The sequence below is a fragment of the Cnephaeus nilssonii genome (genome assembly GCF_951640355.1).
Source record: "Cnephaeus nilssonii genome assembly, chromosome: 6".
Lineage (NCBI taxonomy): Eukaryota > Metazoa > Chordata > Mammalia > Chiroptera > Vespertilionidae > Cnephaeus > Cnephaeus nilssonii.
Window position 1 is genome coordinate 22,733,222 of NC_137077.1, and position 15,662 is coordinate 22,748,883.

General features: G+C 39.1%; 1 protein-coding gene and 1 pseudogene across 6 annotated transcripts in view; one reads left to right on the forward strand and one right to left on the reverse strand.

Annotated features, from left to right (window-relative positions):
• Positions 1-1,288: 1,288 nt before the first annotated feature.
• Positions 1,289-15,662, reverse strand: part of STYK1 (serine/threonine/tyrosine kinase 1) — a 45,161-nt gene continuing 30,787 nt past the window's right edge. For all 5 annotated transcript variants that reach the window (XM_079773525.1, XM_079773524.1, XM_079773521.1 and 2 more), the window contains 6 exons: positions 15,019-15,200; positions 13,226-13,309; positions 8,253-8,461; positions 6,426-6,466; positions 6,021-6,117; positions 1,289-3,140 (listed from right to left, as the gene is read on the reverse strand). In XM_079773525.1, coding sequence (XP_079629651.1) covers positions 2,936-3,140; positions 6,021-6,117; positions 6,426-6,466; positions 8,253-8,461; positions 13,226-13,309; positions 15,019-15,200 — 818 coding nt within the window. In that variant the 3' untranslated portion in view covers positions 1,289-2,935. The remainder of the gene's footprint in view (positions 3,141-6,020; positions 6,118-6,425; positions 6,467-8,252; positions 8,462-13,225; positions 13,310-15,018; positions 15,201-15,662) is intronic.
• LOC307101966 (glycolipid transfer protein-like) lies at positions 8,833-9,631 on the forward strand (annotated as a pseudogene). Its single transcript has 2 exons — positions 8,833-8,907; positions 9,129-9,631. The product of its transcript is annotated as a glycolipid transfer protein-like (transcript).

Here is a 15,662-nt window from a genome sequence, read left to right on the forward strand (position 1 = left end):
TGGAACAAAGGTTCGCAAGTCGCATTTCCTTTTCGGGTCCCGGGGCAGGCTGTGAGTTGGGCGGGGCCTGGATCCCCGTTAACTGGTGGGAGGAGTAAAGCTGAAGCCCGAAATCGGAAAGTAAGACCTGGATACGACTCTTTCTCCTGCTGGATTTCTACCTAAAACGGGGCTCTCCCTTTGGACAGTGCGAGTGATCGGGCAACTTGAAGCCTATAAATAATAGAGACAAAGAATCCATCAAACAAAAGGTCTGAAATCCTGGAAGCACATAGGATGAAAACAGTTCCTTTTAATAGTAAACTTCCTTCCTTCAGTGAGGGTTCGTCTTCAGTGGCCTGCGGAGTCGTGGCAGTGACTTAGATCAAATGCGTTATCCCTCGTTTCCCACCAGATAGAATTGCCTTGGGGAAGTGCGGAATGCTCCCGTGTGGGATGGGTTTTGAAGGATGGGGAAAGACAGGATGAGCTTTTACAGTCTATATTTCAAATAATATTGATCATCCTTCTTTTACCAACACACAGAGTAATCCTGTCTATGGATGACCTTTGACTTAGTAAAAGGTGGGATTTAGTAAAATGAGTGACAGAAGACCTGAGATTCATTCCCAACACTTCCCTCTACCTAACCTCGGTTAAGTCACTATCTCGAAGCCTGTTTGCTCATAAATCAAATTATTATACTGCAGTCGACGTTGCCAAGCTCATAGAACCATTGAGAGGATCAAATAAGATGACGGAAGATAAGGTCTCAATTTAAACGGCGTATCTTCAGGGAGCTCCCCATTTTATATTCCCCTCTATCCAATTTGTTTCTTTTATAAAAAAATGTTTTTATTGATTTCAGAGAGGGGAAGAGAGAGAAACATCAATGGGAATCGGCTTCCTCCTGCACACCTGAGCTGGTAATCCAGGCCTGTGACCTGACCAGAACGGAACTGGTGACCTCCTGGTGCATGGGCCAATGCTCAACCAACTGAGCCACACAGGCTGGGCCTATGTTTCTTTGTAGCACTTACCACAAAGTGTAATTTAAGAATTCTCACACAAATATGTATATATTTGTATCTTACTTTTCAGACTGTAATCAAAAGCTCTATTTCATTTATTCATCACCTAGCACAATGTTTAGCAGTGTTGTCCTTAACACTCAATTTAAAATATTTATATATATTAGAATGATTAAAGAAACCTTGTGTAAATTTGACTTAAATGAAGAACCTAGAAGCAATGATGAGTTTCCATAAGACTTTATTATGTAGTACCAAGCCACTCAACCTTCCTTCTCTCTACTGCCACTTAATTTAAATTCTGACTAGTCATTGTGGTATTCTTACATATGCAAGAATCATTATCTAGTTAGATGATTCATCATGACTCCATCAGGATTCTAACTTCTACAAAATATTCAACAGCCAGTCATCTTTCCTACATCAGCCTTAGATGGCCTTTCCAGAGTACCCAGAGTGAGAATTCTTTAAAATCACAGATCACATGTTCAACTGAATTGTTATCATCGTGATGTTTTCATTATTTTGCAGTAGTCGGAGATTACTGTCATCATCCAGAAATTCATACAAAAATGATGACTTCAACATTTTAGTCATACGGTAATTGACTGTACCATTGTCTTTAGGCATATCCTACATCAGTGTGACTGGTGACCAATGTTTTCTTCTTGGCTACAGTAGATTTTAAAAGAAAAAGATATAAAAGATTCTAGAATAGGAAGAGGAAAGAAAGGAAACTAACATTTATTGAGCATGTATGATATGCCAGATATCATACAAATACATATTCTCCTTCAGTCCTTACAACAACCCTGTGAGATAAGTATTATACCCATTCCATCCTTTTTCAGACAATGTAGATTTATCTATTTAATTTTTCTATCTTCCATTCACTTTTATCCTTCCTACTATAGAGATTCTGGCCGTTGTATATCTGAAGAGCCTACTTTCACTCAATAAATATTAATTTAATGGAATAAGTTTCACAGTATCAATGGATAATTGAAAATCAGAAACTACTATCCTTCTGGCTTGGATATACTTTGCTAGGCCTTGATAAAGACCTGGCCTACTAAGCATTCTTGCTTGGTTTCCACCTTTCATATTTTTTAAACACACACAGTATATTATTCATGTTCCTAACTGACTCTAGGCTCAGTCTCCTTAATCTTATAGGGACCAGGAAGCTAGCCTGATGAACAATATGTATTGAATGTTCTTAATCATCAAATGACCTCTCCATCTTCTAGGTAAAAATAGTATAAACAGGGTTCACTTGCCTCAGCATTATATAAAAGGGGACCATCTTTCTCTTACCTGTACCCAGGGGAAACTCAGAAATTTTCCTTCATGGCTCTCCTCTAGCCCTGCATGAAGGGATCATTACTGTGGAACTTTCTATCTTCCCTCCACCTTCTCTTTGAAGGATGACCTTGGTTCACATCTATATCCCTGAGCAAATAGAACCTTTAGTTTTCTTTCTCATCAATTCCTTTTGGGGCTTTCTATTTCCTCGTTTGATTCTAATTTCTCTGGACCTTATAATAGTCTCGATAAAAAGCATGTTTCAGGAGGAAACTAGCCAGTGGTAGGATGTACCAGCTTATTTGTGCCATGATCCCTCCTCCCCGACCCCCGCAGAAAATTTTTTTTCAGATTTATAAAACCTTCTTTGCAGTGACATTATCTACCACTTCTACCCTGATTCTTTAGGAATGGGACAACATAAATGAAACTGTATTTCTCTACTCTGGTGTGTAGAGTCTCACCCAGCATCATTTCACATATCTAGGAAAATAATATAGGGGGAGATCCAGCTCCATGTCCCACTTCTTCCTTTATGTCCCACTGGAAAGTGCATCCTCTGTTCTTAGAGGAATTCCCAGAGTTTATGATCAGCCATAAATGTTTCTTGCCCAGGATCTTCAAAGGACGCTGTAGCTGTAGGAGAGGCTCTTTACGCTGATGCCTGCCACAGCTGCATACAGTTCAGGCACCACCAACTCTGGTACCTGCAACACAGCTTTGTCATCTGCAGTTCGAGCGGCAGTTTCTAGGCGTGAGCATAATTCTCTAAGTGAAGGGCGTTTGTCCTCTTTCCAGCGCCAACAGGACTTCATAAGACTATACCTGAAAGAGAAATAAGAGAAACTGACTTCCTTGGCAAGGCAAATGTCTGAAGAACATGTCTCCTCACCTAACAAATATTAACAAAAAACAACAATCCTGCCGAAACCGGTTTGGCTCAGTGGATAGAGCGTCGGCCTGTGGACTCAAGGGTCCCAGGTTTGATTCCGGTCAAGGGCATGTACCTTGGTTGCGGGCACATCCCCAGTCAGGGGTGTGCAAGAGGCAGCTGGTCGATGTTTCTCTCTCATCGATGTTTCTAACTCTCTATCCCTCTCTCTTCCTCTCTGTAAAAAAAAAAAAAAAATCAATAAAATATATTTTAAAAAAACAATCCTGAAATTCGTTAGTCTACTTCTCATTGTCCTGACTCTTATATTCTTCCCAGAGATTAACATTCTCTTATGCTTTTAATCTAAATCTCTTAATATCATCTTCTCAATGGGGCCCTTCTAATAATAGGAATGACTGAAGATTTCTCAGGGTACAATCATTATGACAGAACAGTCCCCACCCCAACCCCATCCTGTTGCCAAAAGCTCTTTCAGAAGATGTGTTCTCATCTTTAAATGTTACTAACTTGCAGCATTCTAAACCATTGGTACAACTTATCTACCAATAAAAGGTATATCACAACCAGGAAAATAAGAAGTCATGGTACAGCATAGGGAGTCCTATACAATAAGAGAGGAATATGCTAATTATCCGTTACGTCCTGAGGCATAATGACCAATTGAGTAACGACCGATAGTGTAAGGACCAGATCACAGATCTGCAGGAGGATGGGGCAGCGAACTACAAGCAGATGCAGAGAGCTACAGGAAGGGGCAGGGCAGCAAGCAAGCAGGAGGCAGAGAGCTACAGGAGGGGGCAGGGCAGCAAGCTATGGGGGAGGGCGGGGGGAGCTACAGGAGGGTGGCAGCAACCTACTGGCACATGGATTCGTGCGCAGGGCTACTGGTAGTCAATAATATTGTAATAACTATGTATGGCTCCAAATGGGTACTAGACTTATCAAGGTGATCACTTCATAAGTTATATAGATGTCCAATCACTATGTTGTACACCTGAAACTAATATATTGTATGTCAACTGTAATTGAAAAATTAAAAAAAATTATAAAAAATATATAAGAAGTTATGGAATAATATTATTCATCCTAATTTTGGAAAGTGTAATAGGGTTTGTTCTTCCATGAATCCAGATCATTTTCCCCCTTTATAATTTACCTTCTTCAGGAAATTGCCTTAATCTAGATAAAGTATTTACCACCTTTCATCTACCTTTTCTTCAATCCAGTTTAGAGAATGTATAATGCTGTCTGTTTTCAAACACTTTCATCATGTCCCATCCCTGCTGAAGAACCTACAGTGGTTTCCCACTGCCTACCATATGAAGTAGACATCCTACCCCCTAGCTTCTCTACCACATAGGCCTTGCCTAACTGAAGCCCTCTCCTCCAGCCAAGTCAGTGTCTCGCTATGCCATAGATGTGGTTATCAACACCCAACTCTGTCTTTGCTCATGCTGTGCCCAACTCCTTGAATATGCTCTCTGTGGTCATCATTTTAAATCTCAATTCCTCTCTGAAGCTTTACCTTATGAACCTAAGTGCCCTCTGTATTTCCCACACGTGTTAATGTTGAACCATGAGACTTCGTAAAAGATGCCACTGTAATAATACTGCTAACATTTACCAAGAGCTTACTTACTATATAAAACATTGGAGTGGAACTTAGCATGCATTATTTCATTTTAGCCTCACAATAACTTTGAGGTAGGATTATCATTATACCTATTTCAAGGTAAGTAAATAATATATAGTAAAGTAGCAGGATTAGCACTGAACTTATGTCTTTTTGACTCTGAGATGAATCTGAGCTTTTGGTTTCAGATATCTCCTCATCCAATGTTAAATTCTTCAAGATTAGCAATCTTATCAGTTAAGTGTCTCCCTCCAGATCAAAGACAGCCCTTTATACATAGAAAGCCTGCAAGAAATATTTGTCAGCAATTTTATTCTAGTATACCCAGCCAGTATCACAATACTGTGTATATTTATAGTTATGATAGTTGACATGTATAATCTGCTTGATACAGTAAATGTTTACTTGGAATTTACCATTTAGTGCTGAAAATTTTACAAAATAGCAAAAATTTTCATGGAAATGTATATTAGTATATTATACTCTCTCCTGCCTTCTTATAAATAATTTAACCTTTTTGTATGTTCTATAACTATCCCTTTTTGTACTTTATTAGTCATAAAATACTGAGTGTAATTTTTACTTTTTCCATTTTTTTGCGCCTACATGGTTCACCAGCTAGCTCATTCTGCTGGCAATATTGGCTCTTCCTTCTCCTGTCTTTAAAATTCCCTCCTACCTCCTTCTACTGCTTGACTTCTAATGTGCTCAGAGCTGGAAAAACAGATAGTCAGTAATTTTTAAAAGTTAAATACTAAATAAGAGCCAATTAATAATTCTTGTGCAATGGATTTTATGACAGCTATATTAGAACTAAGGCTGGCAGTCTGACTGATACTGACATTTAGACAAGTAAAACACTACTGTACTTGCATTGTATTTGGTCTGCTTCGTACCTATTTTGGAAGCTTCTAAAGGAACTAAAACAAATTTGGATTCCTAACAGAGTTCTCAGTGGTTGCCTCAACATCGTGTGCGCATGTATACACACACATATACATATGTACATATGATATATATGACATACGAGCAGATGTGTTTTACTGTATAAGTTTAATATAGGGATGTACATTAGCACATAAAGGACAGCTGGGGATGATCTCTTAAAAAGGCATGATTGATAGGGAGCAAAAAAAGATTTGGAATGAGAGAAGAGTAGGCCTTAAAAGCCACTTACATGGTTTGTGTGCAGCTACTGGGTCTCTTCATGATCTTCCCTCTTTGCAGATGCTGTAGAATGCTGATAGGAGGGACTTCAGGATATGGTGGTGCCCCTGTTGGTAGGGAAAGCATGAGAGTAGCAAGAGAACGTTGGGTCCTCTAGAATACAAACTATAAATCTGAAGACAAAATTTTTGTGTTTATGCAAGATCACTCTTGGAATTATCCTTTATCCTTTGGATTTTAAAAATATCCTTGGAATTGGTACAGTGTTGAGGAAAAGAGAAAGAAAGCAAAAGAAAATTAAAAGGAGTAGAAGGATTTCATGTCAGCCCAGTTCAAACCTTAGAGATTCAACAGAAACCCCTTCTCATAGAATATGTCACCCATCACTCAAATATACTTGCATACAGGTACATACCTAGAGTCACCATCTCATAAAGCAGGATACCAAAGGACCAGCTATAAAAGAAAAAAAGTCATTTAATTAATTTCTGTTTTTTCTTTTCCTAAAGAGAACTCACTTAAATATTGGAGGCCTTCAGGGAGAGCCCTATAAAGAAGGCAAAGAAAAGGAATAGAGAGTGTCTGATAAAATAAGACAAATAAGAGTGCCATTTGAAAGCATTTCTATTCAATCCCCTTAGAGTGTAATCCCTTTGAGGACTGGATTCATGTCTACTTTTTTCTTTATTTCATATTAACAGATGTTTACTATTATTGGCTAAATTATGGGTGTGTTTATGCAAACACATTCACTCAAACATAAAGAAATTCCCCTCAGCATATTTTTCATCCTTTCCATTCCTTCCTGCTGAAATTCCAGCCTTTATTTTTAGCACAAGACCAAGTGAGGGTTATAATTTATCTATTTCCTCAGTATATCTAATTGACCAAACCTAGGAAAAATAATAACAGAACGAGCTTTATACATAGTCGCAATACATATTCCCCTATCTATATATATAAAAGCCTAATATACAAATTGTGCCCTCAGGAGTTTGACTGGGAGACTGCGAGTTCGATCACTTGCTGTGATGTGCACTGACCACCAGGGGGCGGTGCAGAACGAAAGAAGGCCCCGGCTGGCAGCCAGCAGCCAGGGAAGGGAGGCCCCAGCTGGCAGCTGCTAGGGACCCTACTTGTGCGTGAATTTCATGCACTGAGCCTCTAGTGCAACCTAATTTGAGAGATGTATATTTCACTATTCTATAACATCATCATTCAATGAGTAATATTTCCCAGTTCAGCTTATTGCTCCAAGACTTCTGTTGAGAAGCCGATGTCAGTGAAGCAGCAATGGAAGTCTCTTAATTGACTTACTATATTAACCGACATTCTAAATTTTCTCTGCTGCTCATGACATTCATGGTTGGTAAGATAGTCCATATTACATCTATGTACTTCTCCAAGTAGCTGAGTTATATGGCTATCAAAATTCAATTGTGATTCTTTACAGTCCTGTTTATACCAATCATACATGTAGCTGTAATTATGTAATCAAGTATTATGCAAGCTAATTAAATATGAATGCAAAAAATATTAGCTCCCTGAAAAGTAGGTTGAATGCTTTGAAAATATTCTATAAAAATAAGCTGCTAAAAAGAAAGTGGTATCAAATTGTGTGGGTGACACAAATGTAAAAAAATTAGGAAAAATAATAAATGTCTGCGGTCAAATTGTTTCACAACTGTTTTTCAAGTTTCTCACTCAGAATTTAAACTGAAACTCAAAAATAATTTATGACGGATACTATTCATACAAGAAACAACATGTAACATCATTTAGCAGGTTCAGCCTCATGAAAAAGGTCTTGACCCTCCTCCAAAAGATCAATCAATATATATCCATTTATATGTTTTAGTTAAAATAAATTATTTGAGGCATGTATGTATATTTCTTTTTATTTTAATAATTCCTGGTTTAACTGAACTTTTGATTAAGTGGACCCACGTCCTTCAAATTAAAAGGATGCCACTAGATACCAGTGTAAACAATCTTTTCATTTTTCTTTTTGCTTTTCTAATTCAGGTTGCTAATCTAATACTGAAGGAATAATTCAAAAGGCATTGAAAAAGATTGCAGTCAGATGCCATATACAAGCTCTGTCACATAATACGCATTTCTGCTTGAGAGTCTGTCTGACTTCTAAGTAGACATAATTGACAATAGATGCTCACATGGTCAGGGACTAGAGGACACTCAGGTCAAGAAGGGAAGAAATCCCAAGGGCAAGAACAAACCGTACATGTCTCCTCTGATGCCAGCTGGTCTCAGCAGTAGCCGTTCTGGGGCAAGCCACTTGAGGGGCACGGTGCTAGTAGAGATGATAGCCCCTTGGGTGTGGACTTCATAAGCCAGGCCCAGTCCACAGAGCTTAGCGGTAAGGTCACATTGGATCAGAATATTTCTGGCTGCCACATCCCCATGGAACAGATGTTTATCCTGAAGAAATTCCTATCAATTTAAGATCAAAGGTAGGTCAGCTGTCTGAGGTCACGGCTTGGATCACACCCAAGGAGGAGCAGTGCTAGGGATCATAAAAAAAATAAGGACATTTTCTATTCCAAGCAAGTCTCTCTAATATTGGCATATCACTTCCAAGTCATGATAATGAATCGGACATTTTGCAAGTCCAACCAAACATGTTCTAAAGTAATATTTCTTGGTTTTTAGGTATAAAATTGTTTAGGATTGGCTCCACTCGAGGGCATCTCCGGAGTCTCTGGCTGGCAGCAGCAGTGACATCCCCAGCATTGACAGCGATAGCAGGAGGGGTGGCCTGGACATGCTCCGGCTGGGGCATCAACACTGGCCTTGACCCTGAAATGGTGCTGCTGGCTGAGCACCTGCGGAAGCCACTGCCCAAGGACAAGCAGATTGTGATAGGGCCCTTCCTCGAGGTCAGTGGTCGGCAAACTCATTCGCCAACAGAGCCAAATATCAACAGTACAACGATTGAAATTTCTTTTGAGAGCCAAATTTTTTAAACTTAAACTTCTTCTAACGCCACTTCTTCAAAATAGACTCGCCCAGGCCGTGGTATTTTGTGGAAGAGCCACACTCAAGGGGCCAAAGAGCCGCATGTGGCTCGCGAGCCACAGTTTGCCAACCATGGCTCTAGGTGGTGTCCCACCTGCCACCCTTCTTTGATTGCCTTGAGTCCTCAGTGTTTACACCCATCAAGGCAGACCTAAGTGCCAACATTATGAAAATTAAAGCTGTGATTGACACCGCCTGGCCAAGTTCTGGACCATACAGAATATCCTGGAGGCAAAGAAGGAAATGTATGGAGCAGAGTGGTCCAAAGAGGGGCTAGGATGGTGCTGATGTGGTTGAAGAGGCCTCTGCTTCATCCATGTCTTCCTCCAGATCTGTAATAGGGAGTGGGCCGAGAACCACCCCAACCTCATCCACATCAATGCCACCAAAGCCTACAAAATGGCCCTCAAGAAGCATCACAGCTGGATCTTGCAGAAGATCTTCCAGGCAGCACTGTATGCAACACCCTATAAGTCAGACCTCCTGAAAGTGCTCGCCAAGGGCCAGAACATGAGGGAGGAGGAGTGCCTGGAGAAGGTCTGCCTTTTCCTAGTCAACTACAGGGCCGCCACTGAAATCACCTAGGAGATGTCACCAAGATGAACCCTGATCTCAATGACAAAGGTGTATGTGTGCCCAGTGGAGGGCACATCTGGCCCACCCACCGCCCCACATGTGGCTGCTCACAGAAACAGATAAACCAGAATCACTGTGAATCTAGTTGGGAGGCTGCCCTTGGCCTGCATCCCCCAGAGCAGCCCAGAGTCTGGTTGGGGTCTGCGGAAGACAGCCCTGGTTTCTGAAAAGTCATTTTTGGGGTCTATCCTAATGGAGCAACAACTGTCCTACTTCTGAATCATCTTTGAATTGCACAATAGCACAGACTTTCAGTGTGGTAAAAAGCAATCAATGTTGCTAATAAATCAAGTCCTAGGGTTTTTTGTGTGTTTTTCCCCAGCAACATGGTGCATGACTCTGAGGACATACACCTCACTTTAAAAATGAGGATCTGGTGCAATGATGTTTTGGTTAGTTTAAGGACAAGGAGGAATTTTATTTGAAATGATACAGGACCCCAACTGTGGGATTTTTTTTAAAAGCAAACTATTGTGTGCTCTCAGGTGGTTGCACAGCCCAGCCTCACAGCACTGTCATTATAGACCCTGCTCTTTCCTATTGTCTTTTTCCAGACAGTTTTTTTACAGTTGAAAACAACCAGCAAGCCTTTGATGACTATGACCAAAGGGACTTTATTTTAAAGCTATCAGGTACAAATAATTGACCAAATATAACTGGATTTGCATTCTTCTGCATAATTGTTTTCTTCAGGGACAGCCTTTCCAACCTAAGAAAGTGCCTACTATGTACATTCTTTCAAGGGGAGACCATGAGCCCTCCAGATGCTGAGACCAAGGAAGTACCTCGCTGCCTTAACTGTCCCTCCTGGTGCTAACAAGAGCTGTATGTTTTAAAGTGTTGGGGTGAATAGAAGAATCCCAAAAGAACGGATGTGTGTTAAAAACCCAATGAGGAACAATTGGTGATTTTTATTCAGAAACTAAATAATTCTTAGTAAATAAATCTATTTTGGGAAAAAAAAGTGTTTAGGATTACCAAACTGAGCAAATAATCCAAATAACATTAATACTGGGTTTGGAATGTCTACTCGCCCACTGTGTGTCAAGCCCTGGCCCTGCCTGATTTCACCTTTCTCTCAGAGAGGATCCAGCTGGCAACTGGAAAAGCAAGTAGGTTTCAAGTTTCTAACAGCAGTCCCCAAAATAAGGTAATATGTACATAGAAAAACTGAGTGTCATAATAATGCTTTCATATGGAGTTTTCCATCACTATATTTTGTCCCTAAAATAACTAGATGAAGTGAGTTAAGGAAGTATGTTTTATTTTTTTTTAATATATTTTATTGATTTTTTACAGAGAGGAAGGGAGAGAGATAGAGAGTTAGAAACATCGATCAGCTGCCTCCTGCACACCCCCTACTGGGGATGTGCCCGCAACCAAGGTACATGCCCTTGACCGGAATCGAACCTGGGACCTTTCAGTCCTCAGGCTGACGCTCTATCCACTGAGCCAAACTGGTTTTGGCAGGAAGTATGTTTTAGATAAATGTAATTGATTACACAGGCCACAGCAGTTATTAAGAGGTAGTGACCAGAACCAGGTTTTCTAATTCATAGGAGGGACTATAAATTATACTAATAATTCTCAAGCCAGACTGAAAAATCAGAATTGCCTGAGAGCTTTTTGAAAACATAAGGTTTTCACCCCATATTTACTTAACTGAAACCCAGGCAGAGGGACCTGGTAATCTATATTTTTAAGAAGTATTAATCCCTAGCTGTTTGGCTCAGTGGATAGAGCATCAGCCCACAGACTGAAGGGTCCCTGGTTCGATTCCCGTCAAGGGCACGTACCTTGGTGGCAGGTTCCCCAGCCCTGGTTGGGGTGCGTGTGGGAGGCGACCAATTGATGTGTCTCTCTCACATCAGTGTTTCCCTCTTTCTCTCCCTCTCCCTTCCACTATCATTAAAAATCAATTTTAAAATATCATTGGGCGAGGATTAACAACAATAAAAAATAATAAAATAAAATGCATGGAAAAGAAACCAAGTATTAAATTAATTCTAAGCATAGCCAACAAGACATTTGAGAACGTTATTCAAGGCATATGGAGAAGTATATAAATTATATAAAGCATATAAAGCCCATTAGAAAAAATACATGACCAAAGAGCTGGAGATGGAGGTATATCATTACCAAATGAAATGGTATGAAAAAATAAAAGATTAAGGTGGTAATTTCCAGTCATTGATGATGAAGGAAATAGTGACTAGCAATTGTTCTGTCTTTGGTGGAATTTTATTTCTTTCCCATAATCATTTACCCCTACCCCCGTATCCTTTTCCACCTCCACCTAACTCCTACCCCCTTTCTGGTGGAGTTTTAAAACAAATAAATTATACTGTAATGAGAAGAATTAAAGAATGTAGTAACTTTGAGGTCATGAAAAGTAATTTTTATTATCTTATAACTGGTAACCTAGAGCACTGATGAATGCATCCATAGAATCAATGCACCCCACTGGGGCACCTCTGCAATTATGGCTTAGAATACAAGGTAGGCTGTAACCTGATACCCTAATTTTGTCAAGGAACTATACCAACTAGGCCCTCCAAAACCAGAGATAATATTCATTAATGCGATGGCCTCTCTCCCCTGCCCCATAGGAACTTCAATTTTAACTACTGCTTTATTTTCATCTCACTACTTTTTTTTCTAAGCATCCCCTTATTCCATTTAGATACCTGGTATATTTCACACATCCGGATGGCAAGATACATTAAAAAAAACTGTGAAGCTTCACAGAGCCTGATTTTCTATAACAAATGCTATTTTTTAAAAAATTATCCAAATAATGTCATAGACATAGTCATCTAAATGTCCTGAGTAATTATGGTAAAGATAATTTTTTTTCTCTTAAGTCCTGAGTTCTTTCTCTTGCCTCTTTTTTAAATTCTTTATTACTATGTATTAATTTTTAAAATATTTATTGTCTCACCTCTTTGAGTTGGTTTAAAATAAAGGAATGATCTCACTATTGCCCCTTCTTATTCCTTCTCTTGCACTTGTTCCTTCTTTTTAAAGTATATGTATTTCCTTTCACATTCAGTATCAAAGCAAGTCTCCAACAAAACATGTTCTGAACTAGTATTTCTTGTTTTTCGTGTATAAAATGGTATACTTCTTTCTGGTTCTGTAGCCTTTTACCCATTCAGTTTAATCTTCTCATATATTCTCCCAATTGGCTTCCCTATTTGCCCCTTTCACATCTATTAATATTAGTATATATGGGGAAGTAAAAGTATTAAGCAAGTGGACATAAAGTTCTTAGCCCTGGTTTTTCAGTTCTGAGAAACCTTTTTAAACCCTTACTGTTCTGTTTAAAAACCCTAAGTTGACTACGTTCTGCCCAGAATTACCAGTCCTGTAGTATATACTCTAAATTCTTTCATTTTTAGTGCTTAAGTTTCTGCCCCCTAACTTCATCTGATTTTCTTTATAATATATACCCTTTAGGAATATAAATATAAAAAAATATGACATCAAATACCAAGTTAACAAGAAAATCCCTACTATCTGTTATCATTTTGCTCAGCTTACCAAAGCCAAGAGAACCTGCTTCCCAATGTGATACACTTGCTTTTCAGTGAGATCATAGAGAAGGCCATCCATGGTCATCACATCCTACAGAGACAGAAAAGAAGCATTATATCAAAATGACATGAACAGATCTGAAAAAATATATGGGCAGAGATATTCTTAAATGCAGATAGCAAAGCTAAGAAAACAAACATAGAACTGTAAGGTTCAAGGATAGAATGATATTACAGATTCTCAAATATGAAGAGAAATACAATGATTTATTAGACTGGAAAAAATAATAAAGAATGTAGATAAATAGAAGAATGAAGGAAGAACAGAATAGCAAGGACGAAAGACAAGTATATGCTTTATCCACTGGATAAAGCATCAGTGTGTGTGTGTGTGTGTGTGTGTGTGTGTGTGTGTGTGTGTGTGTGTGTGATTAATTAAGCATATTTACTCAACACATTTTTATTGAATGCCTACTATGTGCCAGATTTCATCTTAGGAACACAGAATATAAGAGTGAACAAAATAAATGTGTCTGTTGCCTTCTGGAGTTTATAGCATGGCAAACACATATGAACCTGAATAAAATAATCATATATAAATGTATAATTACATATCTATAAGCACCCATGAAGGAAATGTAAAAGAAAGTATATGATGGTGGGGGAAAGAGAGCTGATTCAGTTGGGGAACAAGGAAAATTTTTTATGAAATCTGAAGGATGCGTGGGCACTGACTATGCAAAGAAGGGAGAAGTTTGGTGTAATGAGAAAAGCAAGGGGAGGTGATCTAAAATGGAGAAGTATAGCAATTTTTAAAAACAGAAAAGAGCTAGTGAGGTTAGAGCATAAAACAAGTTACATTTGGATAAGCTCTTCAAAAGGTTTTAAATACCTAGAGATGTGCACATTGTCCTATTTGTATCACTGGATGGAAGATGCCAACAGGAACCCTTTTCCATACACATTTAGTAGTAAAATAAGCATATTGAGGAGGCTTGTTTAATATTGAACTTGCTCATTGGCAAGTAAAGAACAAAGGAAATGTATAGTGCTTGAGAAAGAGGAATACATAAACAAGTAGGGAAACTAAAGAAAATGATTTGCACTTTAGTCTGGAAATGAATTTTTTTAAATATGTGTTTGAGGCACAAAAGCTTAAAAGCTGAATTTCTCCTCAACTCAGCCCTGGCATACCTAGGATGATGTTACAGAATGGAAAGCACACTAACAGTAACAACAACAAAATTACAATCAGTACTAGATAGTTATGTTGTTATGCAATTATCACTATTAACAGCTACCATTTTGAGTGTTTGCTATATATCAATCACTGCTGTGTTTTTACATACATGATTTCTTTTATTATTACTCCCATTTTACAGATTCAGAAAACTCAGGCTGAGAGAGGTGGCTTGCCCAAATTCACACAGCTAGTAGGAAGTGGAACCTAAAGTCCATACTCTAAATCTGCACTGCCCAATATGGTAGCCATTGGATGCCTGTGGCTATTTACATGTGTATCATTTTTAAATGAAATAAAACTAAAAATTCAGTTTCTCAGTCACATCAGTCACATTTCAAGTGTTCCATAGCCACATGTGATTAGGGGCTACCATAGTGGACAGGGCAACTATAAAACACTGCTATCATAAAAAGTTCCATTGGATGGTGATACTCAATCACTCTGTTATGCTGTTATAATGTCTCTTTACTTTGTCACTTGTCAGGCTCATTACTATGTGAACAGCTAATCAGCCAGGTAAAGCCTTTCCTTTCTAACACGTCTACCCTACCGCTCACCCGGCGACAGGTCCAGAGAAAGCTGAGCAGGTCCCCCTGGGCAACATCCTCCAACACCATATAGAGCGGCTCTCCTTCTGTGCAGCAGCCTTCCAGCTGTACCAGGTTTTGGTGCTTCCCCAGGTACTGATAGAACTGGATTCGCCCTAAGAAATCCTGTATCTCTTGGAGCCTAGCTGGTTCTGTGGAGAACAGAAGAGCCATGGGCAGTGGTCAGAACAGTTCAGAGAAAATGGGAAGTTTGAGGCAGGAAGCAACCTCAGATGATAATTCTCAAGGCTCTAAAGGGGAGTGACTTTAGACAAAAAGTAAACAGAAAGGGAACCAATTAGAAGATGATCCTCACTGATCTTTTTGTCAAAGGTAACAGAATTATAGGTCTTACAACTAAATGGGCAAGTGTGTTCACATTAAAATGTTATCACAGCCTAGGCCTTTGGATTAATAATCTTGTTTATTCTATCCTTGTTCTATGCATCCACCATTACTTGTCCATATTATGAGCATCAGCAAAATGAAAGAAAAAAACAGTGTTGTCAGGGTAAGATATATAGTGGAGAAAAATGAAGAATCAACCTCTACATCCTCATCCAAGTAACAGTCTTGATAGGCAAGGTTGAGCTATGGGAAAGAAAGACCCCACA